General features: G+C 38.0%; 1 protein-coding gene, 1 long non-coding RNA gene and 1 pseudogene across 18 annotated transcripts; 1 reads left to right on the forward strand and 2 right to left on the reverse strand.

Moving 5' to 3' along the window:
* Positions 1-72: 72 nt before the first annotated feature.
* LOC137727473 (uncharacterized protein ycf45-like) lies at positions 73-10,800 on the reverse strand (annotated as a pseudogene).
* A 162-nt stretch (positions 10,801-10,962) lies between these two features.
* LOC137727943 (uncharacterized) lies at positions 10,963-12,717 on the forward strand. The gene is made up of 3 exons (XM_068466808.2): positions 10,963-11,163; positions 11,607-11,805; positions 12,295-12,717. Exons 1-3 carry the CDS (start codon positions 11,004-11,006, stop codon positions 12,386-12,388), a joined length of 453 nt encoding a protein of 150 aa, XP_068322909.2. The 5' UTR covers positions 10,963-11,003; the 3' UTR covers positions 12,389-12,717.
* A 406-nt stretch (positions 12,718-13,123) lies between these two features.
* Positions 13,124-19,272, reverse strand: LOC137727944 (uncharacterized). 17 transcript variants are annotated; one of them, XR_015952098.1, is made up of 10 exons: positions 18,869-19,272; positions 18,594-18,768; positions 18,467-18,522; positions 18,263-18,372; positions 17,347-17,621; positions 16,598-16,686; positions 16,285-16,418; positions 15,481-15,689; positions 13,614-14,147; positions 13,124-13,407 (listed from the first exon to the last, which is right to left on the reverse strand). It is a non-coding gene; the product is annotated as an uncharacterized LOC137727944 (long non-coding RNA). The 17 variants fall into 17 exon arrangements; XR_011067886.2 differs by having other exon boundaries at positions 14,075-14,147; positions 16,285-16,471; positions 18,869-19,269; XR_015952099.1 differs by lacking the exon at positions 17,347-17,621 and adding an exon at positions 14,254-14,394 and having other exon boundaries at positions 13,124-13,398; positions 14,075-14,147; positions 18,869-19,267.
* Positions 19,273-19,283: the final 11 nt, after the last annotated feature.

Consider the following 19,283-nt stretch of genomic DNA (forward strand, 5'->3'; position numbering starts at 1 on the left):
CACAAATTCAAATTCAGGATTTCAGAATAAAATAAAATGAAAATTATGAAAATATATACGAAACTAGCCAAGTTAATCAGTCTCATCTTGAGCGCTTGCAAAAGAGCACATATACATCTGCAAAAGGCTCTTCTGGCCACTTCTTTTCTTTTTCCAGTTAGAAAACCCTTCTGGCCTTAATGAAAAAGCAATGCAAAGGGTTTCCGCAAATTTGATTTTTGGACTTTCACTAAGAAAATGACAACTCTAAGTGTTATGTTCCTAGCTAACAATGATACAGAGAAAGCTAAACGAATAGATAAATCATCGACCTCGAGAAAATGAAGCACATAGTAAGCATCACACTGGTCGTATGCCTTTGATCTTTCTGTCACAACCTTCAACTCTTTATCCCTTGTCCTAACCTGCAAAACAAAAATCTTTAAAGATTTAGCCAGACAACTTGAGAGAAAAACAGGAAGAAGGGCAAAAAGAAACGCTGCGGTTTGGAAGACAAAAAAAAAAAAAAAAAAAAAAACAGCTGCAACATGATCAAGCCACTCTAAGCTGCGGAAAAAATAAACAAAGTTAGTGTGCTCATCCTAGCAAATTATGAATTGGATGCTCAATTAAGTATAAAAGCCGTCTGGAATTGGGTTGACAAAGGAAAATGAAGTTGTCATCAACAGATCAAAGGCTATTTGGCGTACCAAAGATGGATCATTATTCGGGCACAATGAAGAAATGCCAATAAGAAATTAATAAAATTATTAACAAGAATTAACCCGGTTTAGCCTCAATGCATAAATGGGAAGTTACGGAATGATGTATGCTTTAAGGTCATATAGGTTTCACTTTCTTGAGCACACCATATATATATTTCTTATTTATATACCAGCAAAATAAAAATTGATCATGTGATAAGAAATAAGTAATTATGCATCTTCATTTAATCTGAATTTGTTTGCTGTAAAACTTTTGATGCTATAGGGTTACAATCATGTAAAACCCTGGAGGAAAGAGTAAATTTCCATATTCGAAACGGAACATCCAATTAAATCCACTAGATGTCGGAATATACAGCATGAGAAAATTACCTTGCCTGTGGGATTTTTCCCCGCAGCAAAAGATCTATACCCTTTTCTGTCTGCCGGATGATAGTGAAGGGAAAAAGAAAGAAATATTATATGAAGAGAAAGAGAGAGAGAGATAGATGGTTGTCCGTTGAACCATTAGATTTCCATCCAAAGGATTAGAATATGGTGAAATTGAATAATTATAAATAGAGCAAATGCCATTTACTTACAGCCTCTAACTCTAAGCCTTTAACCTTTAAACAATTAGATTTCCATCCAACGCTAACACTAGCCAGTAACTGTTTGAAAAACACTATGCGCACGTGTCTATACATGTAACCAGTCTAGCAGTGAGGTTTACATTCAAGAAGAAACTGCGGTAGACCCAAACATATAATTAGACACAAATAAAAAGAATGATACTTGGTACTTTTCAAAGGGATAGAGATGTTGAAACAAATACTTATAAAGTTCCCCTACATTAACTTCTGCAATTGAATTTTGTGTACGGTTTTAGCAATCCATATTCAAGTACAATAATACCTGAGATTAAATTTTAAAGCAAGGATTGAAGTTGACTTACACACCTGATGTGTAACCCAATCGTGCCTCTGTCTCATCTCAATTAAGAACTCAAATGTTGGAGATGCTTGTCTTTCAAGAATGGGTTTCTGACATTTTTCTAGATTTGGCTTCTCCATCTCCTAAAGTAACAGTTTCTACTCCTCAACCTGAAAACAGAAAATAAGATTTGGAAGCGCAATTTTGACCAAATAGTCATGCATCAAACTATTTATTCCACATTCTCTTAAAAGAGAGGGGGAAAAAAATAGAAAAACAGAAACAATCAGGTCATATATTTCATTTTCTTCTCCTTCTTAAAATTCAACACTGCTATAATCACTAATTTAGACAAATGGGAGAAACAAACAGCAAGTTCAATTGCATTGTAGAGATTTTATCATGTCTGGCTTGGGGAGTCTGTGCTGTATATATAGGTAAGTAATGATGGGGGTAACACCTAAACATTTTCCTGCAAGGCATCAACGTAAAATGATGAAGCCATGTTGAGAGCTCTAAAGTTTTTCTATTAGAAGTTCCATTAACACGTAGAGAGAACTTTTTGTCCAATGGGAGCTGTTGATATCTCTAACATATTAACAAGGAGGGGAGCATAAATTAAGTCCCTCAAAACCATCGACATATTCTTTATATCCTAATTGGGTTCCCACATTGGTTTCCCTAGCCTATCATTCTTCTATGCCTTAAGAGATCATCTTTCTTCTTGATAGATCATTGATTATGAACTTGAAAGGAGTACTCAAATAAGCAAAGAAAAGAAAGTACTTGATGTACAACATAATTTTCAACATGATGCTATTTTTGTGCAAATTTTGTAATATTAGCATCCTGGAACAAATCAGAGCTTCCTGGAATAAAACAAAACAAAAATGTTAGCCTTCTGAATTACAAATTGCTACGAACTTCCATACCAATAACCAAATATGGAAAATTAGTGCATTAACCATGTGGACCAGCTTCCCTTATTAACCTACGTTATTATGTCCTTAAGGATTTTGATCTTCATCTGATATTCTCTAGGGCAACACAATATGCAATAACAGGAAGACAGTCCACACTCAAAAATTATGTCTCATATGTAAAGAGGACCTCAAGCAAAAATAATTCCACGTAAATTTTTTTATAGAGACCAAAACAAACCAGATAAGTGAGGGTAGAATTCTTTATTATATTCTCAAGCTTCTGCCCATGAGCAGTAGCAATAAGCATGACTCCTCTCTCAGCAATCAAGCGACAAGCAAGAGCTTCAGATTCCGTGCCAATCTCATCGACAATGACCACTACAGGCATGTGGTTTTCAACTGCCTCTATCATAACTTTGTGTTGCATGGATGGTTCTGTGACCTGCATTCTCCGTGCCCCTCCTATTGCTGCATGTGGAATATTTCCATCCCCTCCTATTTCTTGCTTGTATCAACAATTACCTGTCCAGTAGTGTTAGTGTTCTTTGAATCATGTAATGAAAATATGAATACAGATGCAAATTCTTATATAACATGAGAGAGAGAGAGAGAGAGAGAGAGAGGGAGGAAGTTGGCACTATATGAAAGGAAAAAAAATATTTCACGTACCACTCTTTTGTGAAATTCATCTGACATGACACGAGCAATCTCTCCCAAAACAGTGGTCTTCCCAACCCCGGGCCTTTACAAATTGAAGGGCATCTTCACTAAGAAGTTATACACATCAAATAGCTTGGAAATATGTTAGGAACTAGATGTGCCTTTTGGAAATTCTGCATCAATCAATAAGTTACTCTTAGTGAGTCACAGTGATGTTCATTGTTAACACCAATATTTGCAATACATCCACCCTTCTTGTTTCTTTTTTACTGAACCACACACTTCACCAGGGAGCACAAACCTAACAGAGCTCTCTTTTATTGTTTTTCAACTACTCAGAGCTTTAGAAACAAGTCACATCCAGTTACTATGTTTACACCAGGGAAGACCGTTTTAACAAGAATCAGATAACTTTACCTTCCAACAAACAAGATGCTCTGGAGCAGGTTGTAAACCATGTCAACATGACCAGATACAGCCCTGGCAACTCGGTAAGTTAATCCAAGAACCATCTCTTTCCTGCACCTGACAGCTGATATTCTGTGCAAGTTACCCGCAATGCCGGCTCCGTGTGGGCGTTGGGGGGACGGAGGGGTGTGGTGTTGAATAATTGGCCAAGTGGCCAAGTGGACAAGTCCAAGAAAACTTTAGATTAAACAAACCAAAGGTGGAAACACCTTTCCTTGTTTTGGGGAGAAAAAAAAGGAAAGGTGTTTGTTGCTTTTGGAAAAGATGTGATGAGTGCTCATGATTTGGTTTAAAAAGAGAGAGGGAGAGAAGAAAGAAGGGAGTTCGGTTGTGGCAAGAAACAAGAGAGAAAAGAAAAGTTTTTTCTTTGCAAAGAGTAAGGGAGAGAATGAGAGCTCATTTCGGTTGAGAAGAAAGAAGAGAGAAGAAAGAGCTTTTCTTCAGAGAGCAAGGGAGAGTTGCAGAGAGCCTAAAACAGAAGAAGAAAGTTGTTGCTTCAATTGGTTAGTAATCATCCACCAAAGTAGTTGTTGTTGTAATAGCTTTGAGCTATATGTATAGAGAAGAAATTATTCATTATATTTCTTTCTCTATTTGTTTCTTTGGTGTGTGAGAGCTATTGGGTGTATTGGGCTTAAGGGTTGTGAGATTGCCAACACTTTGTAAACTCCCATTTGGTTGATAGTGGATTATTGGGTGAGCTCCTACTGCTCCGAGGACGTACTCCAGTTACACTGACTGTGGAGGAACCTCGTTAAAATCTGGGTGTCTTTTATATTTTGTTCTTGCATTTTATTTGATATATTTCCTGTGGGTTAGCTTGAGTTGGTTCCAAAAGATTTTGGTGCTTTCTTAGCACAACAATTGGTATCAGAGCACTGGTTGCTCTTGGGTACTGTCTAGTTGCCAAAGATGTCAGACGGGCAAGATGAGAATCCTTTTGGAAGCAGCTCCGGGTTTGCAAGAACTACGGTGCAAAATGCAAAGTTCGAAGTGGAAAAGTTTGATGGCACAAACAACTTCGGGATGTGGCAATGTGAGGTTAAAGATGTGTTGGCTCAACAAGATCTTCTTGCCGCCTTGGGAGAGAAGCCTGAAGCTATGTCGAAACTGTAATGGGAGAAATTAAATTTGTGGGCTTGCTCTTCAATTCGGTTGTGCCTTGCAAAAACTCAGAAGTATTTTGTGATGCGGGAGACTTTGGCAAGTGTGTTGTGGCAAAAATTGGAAGACAAGTATATGACGAAGAGTGCAGAGAACCGGCTACACTTGAAGAAAAAGCTCTACCGCTTCCAATACAAAGAAGGTACAAAAATGATTAGACACCTTGATGCTTTTAATAAGTTGATTGCCGACTTGTTAAATTTAGATGAGGATATTAAGGATGAAGATAAGGCCTTAATATTGTTGAATTCCTTGCCGGACTCTTATGAGCATTTTGTTACCACTATTATGCATGGTAAAGAAACTGTGAAATTTGAAGATGTGTCAAATGCCTTGATGAATTATGAAATGAGGCATAGAGATAAAAATCATGATAGTACCTCTGAAGCTTTATTTGTTAGAGGTAGATCATCGGAGAGGAGATCCTCTTCTAGCAGGAAAAAATCACAGTCTCGACCTAGAGGAAACTCTAAAGGTAGAAAACCTTTGGAAAGGGATGAATGTGCCTTTTGTCGTAATAAGGGTCATTGGAAGAAAGATTGTCCTAGATTGAAGATCAAAGGCAAAGAAAGTTCTGAAGCTAATGTTGCTGAGGTTGAAACAGATTTTTCTGATTTTGCTTTAACCACTTCCTCATCATTTGATTGTGCTACTAAGTGGGTGTTGGATACGGGTTGTACTCATCATATGACTCCTCACAAGGATTGGTTTTCAAGCTTGAAAGAGTTTGATGGCGGTGTTGTGTTCATGGGAGATGACAATCCTTGCACAACAAAAGGGATTGGTACAGTTCGTTTGAAGTTGCATGATGGCATGGTTAAAGAGTTGACAGGTGTTCGGTATGTACCGAATTTGAAGAAAAATCTTATTTCTTTGGGAACTTTGGAAGCCAAGGGCTTCAGGTTTCATTCAGATGGGCATACATTGAAGGTGACTTATAGTGCACTTGTTGTGATGAAAGCTCCTCGATGTGGCCATTTGTATTTATTGCAAGGAAGCACTGTGACAGGTGAAGCGTCTGTAGTCTCAGAAAATATGGGCACATCCGATTCTGATACTACTAGACTGTGGCATATGAGGTTAGGCCATGCTGGTGAGAGAGCTCTACAAGGGCTTGTGAAACAAGGTCTTCTAAAAGGTGCCACGACTTGTAAGCTTGATTTCTGCGAGCATTGTGTCTTGGGAAAACAAACTAGAGTGAAGTTTAGTACTGCTGTACATCAGACGAAGGGCATTCTTGATTATGTGCATTCGGATGTTTGGGGTCCTACAAAGACTCCCTCTTTGAGTGGTAGACATTGGTTCGTGACCTTTGTTGATGATTATTCAAGAAGGTCTTGGGTCTACACTATGAAGCACAAGAGTGAGGTGTTGAGCATTTTCTTGGGTTGGAAGAAAATGGTTGAGAACCAGACTGGGAGAAAGATTAAGATTTTGAGATCGGATAATGGTGGTGAATACACATCCGACCCTTTCTTTAAAGTTTGCAAAGAAGAAGGGATTGTAAGACATTTCAGTGTCAAGGGAACTCCACAACAAAATGGAGTTGCAGAAAGATTGAATCGAACCTTGCTTGAGAAGGTTAGATGCATGTTATCTCAGTCGGGTTTGAGCAAGTCATTTTGGGCAGAGGCAGTTACTTATGCATGTCACATCATCAACCGGTTACCCTCAGCTGCTGTTCAGGGTAAGACACCAATGGAGGTATGGTTTGGAAAACCCTCTTCTGATTATGACTATATTCGTATTTTTGGTTCACCTGCTTATTTTCATGTAACTGAAAATAAACTTGATCCTAGAGCCAAAAAGGCTATCTTTCTTGGTTTTAGTAGTGGTGTCAAAGGTTACAGGTTATGGTGCCCGGAGATGAAGAAACTTGTAATCAGCAGAGATGTGACATTTGATGAAGAAAATATGTTCAGAGACTCTGAAAAGAATGTGAAAGATGTCCAACAGGTGGAGCTTGAGAAAGTTGCCTCTAGTACTTCAAATCCTATTTCCGCTGATGTCGAAGCCACTATAAGTGAAGAAGTGGGAGACCATGAGGATGTTGAAGAAGTTGAACTTGAAGATTCTATTCAAGTTGAAGAGCAAGTTTCACCTCAAGAGTCTATTGCCAAGAACAGAGGAAAAAGACAAATTACCAAGCCAGCTCGGTATAGTGACTATGTTGCTTTTGCTCTTCCTATTATCACTGATGAGATTCCATCCAATTTTGAGGAAGCCATTGAGAGTGAGGAAAAGGAGAAGTGGTGCAATGCCATGGGCGACGAGATGAATTCTCTCATGAAAAACAAGACTTGGGAGTTAGCTAAATTGCCTAAGGGTAAGAAAGCTATTGGTTGCAAATGGGTGTATGCCAAGAAGGAAGATGTTGCTGAGAAAAGCAATGTCAGATTCAAAGCAAGATTAGTTGCTAAAGGGTATGCACAAAAGGAGGGCATTGACTACAATGAAATCTTTTCTCCAGTTGTGAAGCACTCATCAATTCGCATTATGTTAGCTCTTGTTGCACAATATGATCTTGAACTTGTGCAACTTGATGTGAAGACGGCTTTCCTACATGGTGATTTGAATGAAGAGATCTATATGTGTCAACCGGATGGGTATAAAGTGAAAGGGAAAGAAAATTTGTTTTGCAAGTTGAAGAAATCACTTTATGGCTTGAAGCAATCTCCAAGGCAATGGTATTTGAGATTTGATAAATTTATGAGAGGCCAAAATTATTCTAGAAGTCAATATGATCATTGTGTGTACTTCAAGAAGTTGCAAGATGGGTCTTTCATTTATTTATTGATATATGTTGATGATATGTTGATTGCCTCAAAGAATGTCGAAGAGATTGAGAAATTGAAGAAGCAAATGAAGAATGAGTTCGAGATGAAGGATCTTGGTGAAGCAAAGAAGATCCTTGGCATGGAGATCACTAGAGACAGAGAGAAAGGTTTGGTATGCTTGAATCAAAGACAATACCTTGAGAAGTTGATTCGGAAGTTTGGAGTTCATGATTCAACCAAACCGGTTAGTACCCCTTTGGCTCCTCATTTTAAATTAAGTTCTCTACAGTGTCCTAAAACTGATAAAGAGAAGCTGCAAATGAAAGATATACCATATGCAAATTTGGTTGGTAGTTTGATGTATGCAATGGTATGCTCTAGACCGGATATTGCTCATGCAGTTGGCATGGTGAGTCGATATATGCATAATCCAGGTAAAGAGCATTGGCAAGCAGCTAAGTGGATATTGAGATATCTCCATGGTACTCGAGACGTTGGTTTATGCTTTGAGAGAGATGACTCTGGTATTGGTCATTTTGCAGTTGGTTATGTTGATTCAGATTATGCAGGTGATCTGGATGGAAGGAAGTCTACTACAGGCTATGTGTTTACTATGGCTAAAGGGCCAGTTTGTTGGAGGTCCATTTTGCAGTCGTCTGTTGCTTTGTCTACTACAGAGGCTGAATATATGGCCGTTGCTGAAGCTATAAAGGAGGCCATTTGGATACATGGGCTGATTAGAGATTTGGGGGTTGATCAGAAGCAGGTGGAGGTGCATTGTGATAGTCAGAGTGCCATTTATTTGGCTAAGTATCAGGTTCATCATGCGAGGACCAAGCACATAGATGTGCGTTATCACTTTGTTCGTGAAGTTGTTGGTGAAGGAGAAATCATTCTCCAAAAGATTCCAACTAAAGACAACCCCGCTGATATGTTGACTAAGGTTGTTGGTGTAGCCAAGTTTGTTCATTGCTTGAACTTGGCTCACATTTTGCCTATATAAAGAAGGCGTTGAGCAGTAGGAGTTTTGGAGCACGTGGCTCGGCATTAGTTGTTCTCTTGCTAGTGATTGGGAGTGTTTTTTGTGTTGATTGTGTTGGTTGGCTTATCATGGCGTTTTCGGAACTTGGCCAAGGTGGAGATTGTTGAATAATTGGCCAAGTGGCCAAGTGGACAAGTCCAAGAAAACTTTAGATTAAACAAACCAAAGGTGGAAACACCTTTCCTTGTTTTGGGGAGAAAAAAAAGGAAAGGTGTTTGTTGCTTTTGGAAAAGATGTGATGAGTGCTCATGATTTGGTTTAAAAAGAGAGAGGGAGAGAAGAAAGAAGGGAGTTCGGTTGTGGCAAGAAACAAGAGAGAAAAGAAAAGTTTTTTCTTTGCAAAGAGTAAGGGAGAGAATGAGAGCTCATTTCGGTTGAGAAGAAAGAAGAGAGAAGAAAGAGCTTTTCTTCAGAGAGCAAGGGAGAGTTGCAGAGAGCCTAAAACAGAAGAAGAAAGTTGTTGCTTCAATTGGTTAGTAATCATCCACCAAAGTAGTTGTTGTTGTAATAGCTTTGAGCTATATGTATAGAGAAGAAATTATTCATTATATTTCTTTCTCTATTTGTTTCTTTGGTGTGTGAGAGCTATTGGGTGTATTGGGCTTAAGGGTTGTGAGATTGCCAACACTTTGTAAACTCCCATTTGGTTGATAGTGGATTATTGGGTGAGCTCCTACTGCTCCGAGGACGTACTCCAGTTACACTGACTGTGGAGGAACCTCGTTAAAATCTGGGTGTCTTTTATATTTTGTTCTTGCATTTTATTTGATATATTTCCTGTGGGTTAGCTTGAGTTGGTTCCAAAAGATTTTGGTGCTTTCTTAGCACAACATGTGGTTGTGTGTGCAATTTAGAAGCTCAAAATTATGGGGTAGTCGACCCAAATATTGGGCGCCAAGTTCATCAACGTAGCGTGCTTCGGGCAATCGACCCAAATCCCTTATAACCTATATATGGTACACACAAACAACATTAGACCATCAATCATTTGCATTTGCAGCAGGGCCCTGCCTTGTTATGCTTCTGTTCTAAGTTGGTATGGTTGATAAGCGCAAATTATTCTACCTATTTTACCCCGAGAATGACATTTTCCTGTGATATGTTTGATTTAAATGAAAGGAATTGCATGTTCTTTGTGTTTTGTGGCTAGATTAATGAGATGGAAAAAATCATATTAAAATTCTATAATTGCTAGTCAAGTGAATTTGGAGAATGTTTTGATTGTCATTGATCTCTTGCTCTAATTATTAAAATATTTGTCTGTTGGCATATTAAGAGTTGTTACATGTGCATCTGGATTATGTAATATATTTCTATCATTTGGATTTTATGCAGGATGATAAAAGAGAGAGGAAAACCCTATTCTTTCCAGCGCAGCTAATACAAATATTAGTCATGCCTTTCTCTCCCGAAGACTAGGAAAGAAGCCAACGACATATTGCAGTGAGTAAACTGAAGAGGCACAAGATCGAGAATAAGTTGATGCTAAGCTTTCGTCGATTCCAGCAAAGGAAAAGAAAGAGGAACAGCTAGAGTGCTTGGAATTAATTCATCAATAGTGGGGCTGATCATTATTGATCATTGAAGAAAGAAAATAAAGGGGAGAAGCAAGCAGATAACAAAAAAAACAAGAAGGGAGAAAGAGGTTGTGGCAGGTAGTGATCAAGGGGAAGAAGGGTTTAGGCGGCATGCAAGAGATTTTCAAGCTTTTCTAAACTTATTTTTCTCTTAATTTTATGAATTCAATAATATTTCTGATTATGTTTCGGAACTAATTTCTTTTCGCTAGGGCTACGATGTAGCCTAACTATGAATTCTTAATTTCTCAGTTTAATTATTTATGAATTTTCATTCAAGTTGAGTATCATTTTGTTGTGCTTATGAGCTTGATTTTAATCTTGGTGATTGGCCACTATTTTGGTTTGAGTTGAGTGTATTTAATGCGAGTTAACACATATTTCATGTTGTTAATTCAATTTTAACGTTTGCAAATGTTACCATGAATTCCTTGATGTAGATGCCATACACTAGGTTTCATGCGATCTTGTGCTACTACCCTCTGCCCTTACTTTATTCCGGCTGGCTGAATGGATTGGCGGCAATGGCCGATAGTGGCGGCGGTAGTTGGGGTGGTGGGGGAGAACGACCATATCAAAATAAAAGAAAGATTGTTTATATTGCAGTGGGACACACCCAGCTTGTGTTCATCATTTTTCTAATTTTGTTTTCTTTTGTATTTAATGAAATGGGCCGTGGGCCTTCCTTAGTCAGAGGCCCAAACCCTTTCTTCCCTTGAGGTGATTAGTCAGACTCGGAAGAAATCAGAATCAGAGGGGAAGAGAGAGAATTAGGGATGATGGGCAGCAGGGGGAGCAGAGAAGATGATGGAGGAGAAGGGAAGGGTTGGTTGTGGAAGCTTCCAGTCCTCAAATCCCAGCGACTAGGGAAGGTGGGCCCCGCATTTGGCCTCGGCGTTGGCTGCGGCGTGGGCTTCGGCATCGGCCTACTCGGCGGTACCCCTACTCTCTCTCTGTGGCTGAATTGAGTTCAGTTTTGTGTATAGGGTTAGGATTCAGGAGTAGACTGACCGACTGCCAATTTCACCACCTAACTATCTAACTCTCTATCTTGTTGCTAGCTAGGCGTAGGACATGGGAACCTAGGTATTGAATCTAATTAGGCACCACAATTTAATTGTTTGGCCACTTCAAATATATATACTTAGCTAAGCTAAGCCCACTTAGTATTAGGATCTAGTAGTATTCCTCAATCACTTTGTAAGTGAGAGGTTTTAAGTTCAAATATATCGGGACTCAGACATTGGTCAACTCCGATCCTTAATTATGCTGCAGTGGTCATTCCGTGCTTGCGTTGGTGTTGCTGCGTTATGTTTATGCAAAATCATGTTTATGCTTAATGGCGTATAGGTTATTGATTTTGGAAATTCCTTGTCCAGGCGCAGGATTTGGTCCTGGGATTCCTGGCTTGCAAGTTGGCTTTGGCCTTGGTGCTGGATGCGGGGTCGGCTTAGGATTTGGCTACGGTGTCGGAAAGGGCATTGCCTACGATGACCATCGCAGGTACTCTAATGCTGGCAACCTTTTTCGTGGTGGAAATGTCGGCATTTCTTGCGCTTCTCGAAATCTTCCTACTCAGTAAGTTCGTTTGTTCATTATTCCTTTAGGTATGCTTACTGTGTTTCGCTTTGTCAATTCAATTTCACTCATTTTCTTGGAGTCCATATTTTTCGGAAAGGTAAAAAAGAAACCATATAAAATGAAATATAAAAAATGACAAACAAAGCTAAATAGCGCTATTAAATTAATTAGGCAATGCAGCAACTGAAACTGGGAACGCTGTTGTTTCTTTGATGCATATCGCAACTTTTACAACAAACTCATGGAAGCTTGAAAAGTAAATGTGTAAAGCAACGGGAATCTGATGTATTAGTTTAGTTGAAGGATACTTCTAGGACCTCATCTATTCAACCATGGATCAAGTTGCCAAGCAAAACATTCAAATAGTTTAAACTAAAATAAAAATATTTTGTACGGTACTTTTCTGCCATTAAATTTTTTTCGGGTGGTAATTTTGTAATTGTCATGCATATTGATTCGGCATCCATTATTCCTTTATGTTATCAGGGATGATATTGGTGCACTTGTTGAGGAGCTTGTTGATAATACGAAGAAACTTGTCAAAGCTACTGCAAGAGAGATGGACAAATGGAGAAGATGAGTTTTCTTTTCTGAGTTCTCATTGTAGATTTAAAATGATTATGGTTTATAATATACATGCTAAGTTATAACATACGCATGTTTGGGAAATGGGGAGTACTAAGACTTGTAGTGTGCATCTCCATCGTCAAGGCATACCTATGCTTATGATTTTGTTGAATGCCATTGGAAGAAAGCACTTGTGAATCGCATTACTTGTGTCTGTAGGATTTCACCATGGAGCTTTATAGTTTGTACTTCTCTAGATGTCTTGTTTCATGAGTTGCCTTGTGTCTTTTATGTACGATATAGAATTTTTGAACTTATGGTAAAGAAAGTTTTAAATCTTTAGTAATGGGCCTACGAAGATTGGCAATTGTCGCTACAGTAATAATTTGTGTTCAGGTTTTATGCTTCCGATTACATTCTTTTTGGGGTTGGTTATGTCTAGTTGAGTGTGTTAGGTATGTTTTAGTACATTCTGGGGACTTGTGGGTTTAATATTAGAGATTTACGGGTTTTAGTAGGGATATATTTGTGTAAATACAGTGTAAAAATAAAATGACCATAAGTGTAACTACAGTGGAGTGACAATCGATTGAATCAGTAGACAATCTCCTTCTAAGACATGTATTTTCTTGCCAGATTGAGAATTTAGAGCATACAATTAAGAAAGGATCAACTTGATTGCTTGTTCGTATTCATATTTTGACAGTGCGCCCATTTTATATTGTTAGATAGTTTTGGCAATAGAACATACAAGCACAGGTGCCCGCGCGATGCTGCGGGTTTACAATTCTATTTACACACATAATTATGTTTACAACTCTATTTACACATATGTCCAACAATATTTACAATCATTTTTACGGGTTTAAAACTCTTTACACATTTACAACTATGTTTACAATTCTATTTATACATAAATGTACAACATATATGTCCTCCATTGGAGACAGGATGGATGTCTATCTCATACACATCAACTTCATGCAACACCAGGAACCCCATCCTCGTTTGCTCTTCTGCTGTCTAATAATCCTAATACCGAACAGAGCATACAAATTTTATAAGTCCAAAAGTTACTGAAAGCAAATCTATTATTACTCCAATATAATACAGAAATACCAAATTCAATAATTTCAATAGTTATTCAAATTCAATAACTTTAGAATATAAGAATACTAAATTGAACGTTTGTAGCCTAAAAAACCAGAGGAACAGTATTCGTGACAATTGATGAGTACCTATTTGAAAAATGTACCTGAAGATTGACTTTCATCAAATAAATCATAAAAAAGCAGAAAATTAGTAAACCCAAAATTATAAATTGTTACATCATCCATTTCAGTCATGCGTAAATACACCATCACACAACAAATTTGCCTATATGACAGTGATACACAAAAGGCATCGGATTTGTAAGCTTTGGTTTCCTATACTTCTCGCACTGATAGTTCTTATTTATACTTTTACTGGATTTGCATCACTTCTTTTACATTAATAAAATTAGAGGATTGCACATGCTTCTTTTTGGACACCAAAGACAACATTTTTTTTTTTCCAGTTATTCTAGTTCCTTGTGGTTGAATGGGATTCTAAGCTTCAGAGTTTCGAAAACGGAGAGTTTCGAAAAACCTCAGAGCCAGTACCAATGAGCTTAAACATAACAGATAAGAGCTAATGAGATAGAGCTAAGCTACTTCACCTCTTCCATAATTCCAAGTCTCCACCCAAGCCTAGACATCCAGACATTGCCCAGATAGGTGTCCCATCTTGACCTGCAAGATTTACACGTAATTGCAAAATTGGAAGAGGTTTAAACATGAACAGATTGTAAAACACAAAACTTTATAGCACCAAATTGGGTTGCAAGCAAGCACCAACCAAAAACATTACACCCAGCAGCATTTGGTTGAAAAAATTCAGATCTTTAAATAACTGAAAATTCAGTTTTATGGAATAAAATGGGAAAAACAGAATTCTCCACGGATCATGCCCACTTTATTCTCTGCTGTTTGGTGAAATCTACAGTGTCACATCCCGGCCCGGGGGGGACCACTTCCCGGGCTCGCTCCACCACCGTAGCACGATATTGTCCGCTTTGGGCCCCGAGCACGCCCTCACGGTTTTGTTTCTGAGAACTCACACGAGAACTTCCCGATGGGTCACCCATCTTGGGAATGCTCTCGCGCGCTACTCGCTTAACTTCGGAGTTCCCATGGAACCCGAAGCCAGTGAGCTCCCAAAAGGCCTCGTGCTAGGTAGGGATGGGAATATACATATAAGGATCACTCCCATGGGCGATGTGGGATGTCACAATCCACCCCCTTTAGAGGCCCGACGTCCTCGTCTGCACACGCGACCATGGTTAGGCTCTGATACCAAATTGTCACATCCCGGCCCGGGGGGGACCACTTCCCGGGCTCGCTCCACCACCGTAGCACGATATTGTCCGCTTTGGGCCCCGAGCATGCCCTCACGGTTTTGTTTCTGAGAACTCACACGAGAACTTCCCGATGGGTCACCCATCCTGGGAATGCTCTAGCCCCCTTCTCGCTTAACTTCGGAGTTCTTACGGAACCCGAAGCCAGTGAGCTCCCAAAAGGCCTCGTGCTAGGTAGGGATGAGAATATACATATAAGGATCACTCCCATGGGTGATGTGGGATGTCACATACAAAACAGAGAAAAATATTTTAAAAAAAACCGAGAGGATTTATACAGCTACCCTGAATTTAAGTGACTGCCCAGATCTCATTCAACTCTCAGAAAGAATCGAAAATGGTGAAAAGTTATTGAGCAAGGGAGTGAGAGAAATGTGAAGAGAGAAGAAAGAAGCCAAACAACACAAAGTCCCATAGAGTAGTTCAAGGGATTAAATCTGCAACCAAAAACAATAACAAAGCAACCCATAAAGTTATGAAACTAATCCTATGTATTTGAAACTATGTAACAATTTTTACCTTGAGTTTCGAAAATATAGAATCCAATCAAATTAAAATCCATAGTATGAAATTAAGAATCTCAATTAAACAAAAACTACCTAATTAATTGGATATCCTGGCGAGTACTGCTGAAATGTTTTATTACAGAAAAGTGGTAGTTGAAAAACCTCATATTTAAGAACTGAACTGAGGAGCTGGTTTACGTTGTGAAAGTGAAGCGAGAAGTAACTTCTCCATTTCGAGATCAGCAGATCATAGTTTGGAGCTGTCGGATTCTCTGTCTCAATCAACCAAGTTCTCCATTTCAAAGTCATTGATTATGAATTTAAAAACTAAAACTCTTTTAATTTTCCATGTGTATTCAATGATTTGCTTCCTGTAAAAATAGGAAATATGGAATAATTATTTGGCAATGGAATCATTTATAGAGCTAGAAGAGGAAGTAAAGAAGATATGTCAAAGCAAATTAAGAGATCATCATATTACAAAATTTACAATGGTAAATTAAGAGATCATCATATTTGGAAACAGAGATACGTATAAAGCCACCAAAAAAATTATTATTACCGACAAAATACTGGAAAATCTAAAGGCTAGGGATTTTCACTTTCTTAGCGAAAAAAATAATTCAAAAAAATAAATTGTTTCTGAGTGATATAACCCAAAATTTTCCAAAACCAAGCAGGGACAAAAACGGGAGACCAGTGTTTAACAAACAGTGTTTTAGGCAAAAATGAGTTTTAGTTATGTATCAGTTTCAAAATTATGTAAATTTTTTTACAGAGTTAGGAAAATATAAATATAGAACTGTTAAATTGAAATCGTAAACCCAAAACCCAATCAAATTAAAATCCCTAAAATCAAATTTAAGAATCCCAATTAAACAAAAATTGATCTAATTAATTGGATAACCTGGCAAGTATTACTCAAATGTTTCGTTTCAAAAAAGAGGTAGCTGAGAAACCCAATACCTGAAAACTGAACTCAAAAGCTGGATTATGCTGCCGAAGTGAAGCAAGAAGTTACTTCTCCGTTTTAAGGTCCACAAATCACAGTTTGCAGCTGTCGTGATTCATACCATTTTAAATTTGACATTTGCTTCAATCTGTATCATGTGTCTACGGACATTTAGTTGTAATGATAAAACTCAAATCTCTCCTACGTATAAAAAGGTTGAGTAAGCAGCCAAAACAACAGGGCAATCAAGCAAGTGGTTGCAGGTGCACAAAGTAATTTATATGTAAGCAGCGAACGTATATATACATCTCAAAATGAAAATTTCACCTGGTGATCCAACCTATTAGCATCAAAGTAAACTTTCACTCTGAACTCCAACCGTCTCATTCTTTCTTCCTGCTAGTTTTCAAACAAATCTGTAGAGTAGATTGAATGAATAAAACAATAGATTACCACAATCAAAAGACAATTAGAAGTAAGATATACATGAATAATTAGGAGTAAGATATATATGTACAATGGATGAATAGTGAATATGTGATATTTACCAACAAACTAAGATAAAAGAGTTCATTTTACGATAATTATTCATAAGCAATATCCTTACTGCATTATTGGTTACAAGAATAAAAAAGAAAATAACAATTAATATTATTTGCAATTCTTACTGTTTTTACCTAATCATTTGCAGGATGCATAAGGGGAAAAAAAAAACTTTTTTACTTCTTGTCGCATAAATTTGGATTTCACCTCATCCAAACAAACGAACAGTCATTGTTATATTTTTTTCAGTATGTAACACCAATTTGAAAAAGAAAAAGATAATCTAGTTGACAAATTTAAATTCAATTTTTATATTTCAATATATTTGTTTGTCAAACTCAGTGATCAAACTTTACACTCATGCTCTCCAAAAAGACAAAAAAAACGAAGAAGAATTGAAAGTAAAAATGTGAAATTGTAACCTGTGACAATAAGATCAGCTAGCAAAACAACAAATTTGATTTCAGCTTTTTATGGCATAATATTAACATACGATAATGACAAAAATATAAAAGTTTAGAGAATGCACATACCAGTTGGTGGAATATAGGTGAATCATCAAAGTTTCCTAAATGCATGTGTAGAAGGATACAGATATCGCCTTCACCTTTGTTTTGAATTTCAGTGGAATATAGGTGAATCATCAAAGTTTCCTAAATGCATGTGTAGAAGGATACAGATATCGCCTTCACCTTTGTTTTGAATTTCAGTGGAATATAGGTGAATCATCAAAGTTTCCTAAATGCATGTGTAGAAGGATACAGATATCGCCTTCACCTTTGTTTTGAATTTCAGTGAAACATAGTGCCTAATAATTGTGGCATAAATTAATTTTAAATTTTCCATTGCTCATAAATTTTAATTAAATAAAGCGAATACATAGTAATCATATCCTAACCACAGAATTAAGGATTTTCAAATGTCATAATATTTAACAACTACTAAGCATGGTTCTTAAAAAAAAAATATAAAACTAACCTGTAAGTACAACAGATATGAGTATAAACTAATGAACATTTCCTTTAAAGACATAGTGCGGTATAAATTCTATCACATAACATCACTTGGGAATGGGATTTGGTTTAGAGGCAACCCTTCCCATATCAAATCCATTCATACTGATCACATGACGTTAAGAAAGTTTGACATTTAGAGTATATAATTCAGTCAGTTATACAGATGAGATGTCAGTTCTATTCATGAAATACATGATACAGAAACCCACTTTGGTTAGATCAATGATTCCAACCACCATTAAATCTTCATAGTTTCCCAGTGTCAACCAAATTTGAAATCTCTTTATTTTTTTACACAATTCAACTTGAACCTATGTCTTTCAGTTGCAATCTCACTCATTCTTTCCCTCAAACAATTCATCGTCTTCGCAATTCGAACCCAATATACCAATTCAGTGCAACAAAAGCAAGAAGTGAGTTCGAAAAAGCATACCTTCACAAAGCTAAAAGCTTTCGATATTCCACGACCTTCTTCTTCTTCTTCCTTCTTCCAACTATCTTCTGATTTAGGGATGGCAGTGCTGCAGCACTCATCGAGCATGCCTATTTCAACAACACCAAATCAGTTTTAAAAAATTTTAGGTATAAACACAAAATTGGGCATAATGAAAACTAAACCAAAGTCTGAATTGCTTACCTAAGTGAAGAGGACTTTGGAAAACGGAGCGAGGCCGCTGCGGCGTTTGACCTAGCCTGAAATTAGTTAATTACCCAGATGAAAAAAGAAATATAGAGTGAATTAAAAGATTTATCACAGAGCTTACCTCTGCAGTTGTAGCAGTCTACAGATCCCAAAGCTTAGAGATGAGGCCTGCGTGAACTGGTGGTAGCGATGATCGAACTTGCCGACGACCTGGCACCGGAATCTCTAATTTCAGCACCAGCTACAACTCCCTTCCGCCACTGGGCAAGTGAGTCTGTCGGCCAAAGCACCTGTAGCTGCGGCAAAACCCCAAATTTCAACAAAAATTCGAAAACCCAGAAATTAAATAGTAAAAAGAAAGCTTCTTTGGGTCAATTGAAGAGGAAATATCAGTACTTTTTTTTATTCGATGGTGATACTGAATGATGGGTCGAGAGAGGCAGCGATGGCGGCTTGAGCGGAGTCGGCGGCAAGGTAGGTTGCTTGTAAGTGGGCTTGTCGAGCTCGGGTTTGGGTTCCGAACGTGGAGGCAATGGACGACTGTGTTTCAACCCGAAGTAGGGGGCGTGGCGGGAGAAGTAAGGTTTGTCTCTCTTCCGGCTCATGGTGTTAGATAAGGTGAAGAGGGACGAAGGTTTGCCAGATGACGTGAGGAGGGACGGGGGATAAGGAAGGAAGCGGTCGAGGATCCCACGCGTCACAAAATCGTTATTCATTTGACAGCAAAGCAAAAGGGGTAAAGTTGAAATAAAAGAAAAATGGGCGAGGACAAATCGGAAATCTACTGTAGAAGTAACAGTAATCTGAGTCT

This window comes from Pyrus communis, chromosome 10 (genome assembly GCF_041283825.1).
Source record: "Pyrus communis isolate YQ-2024b chromosome 10, ASM4128382v1, whole genome shotgun sequence".
NCBI classification, from domain to species: Eukaryota; Viridiplantae; Streptophyta; class Magnoliopsida; order Rosales; family Rosaceae; genus Pyrus; species Pyrus communis.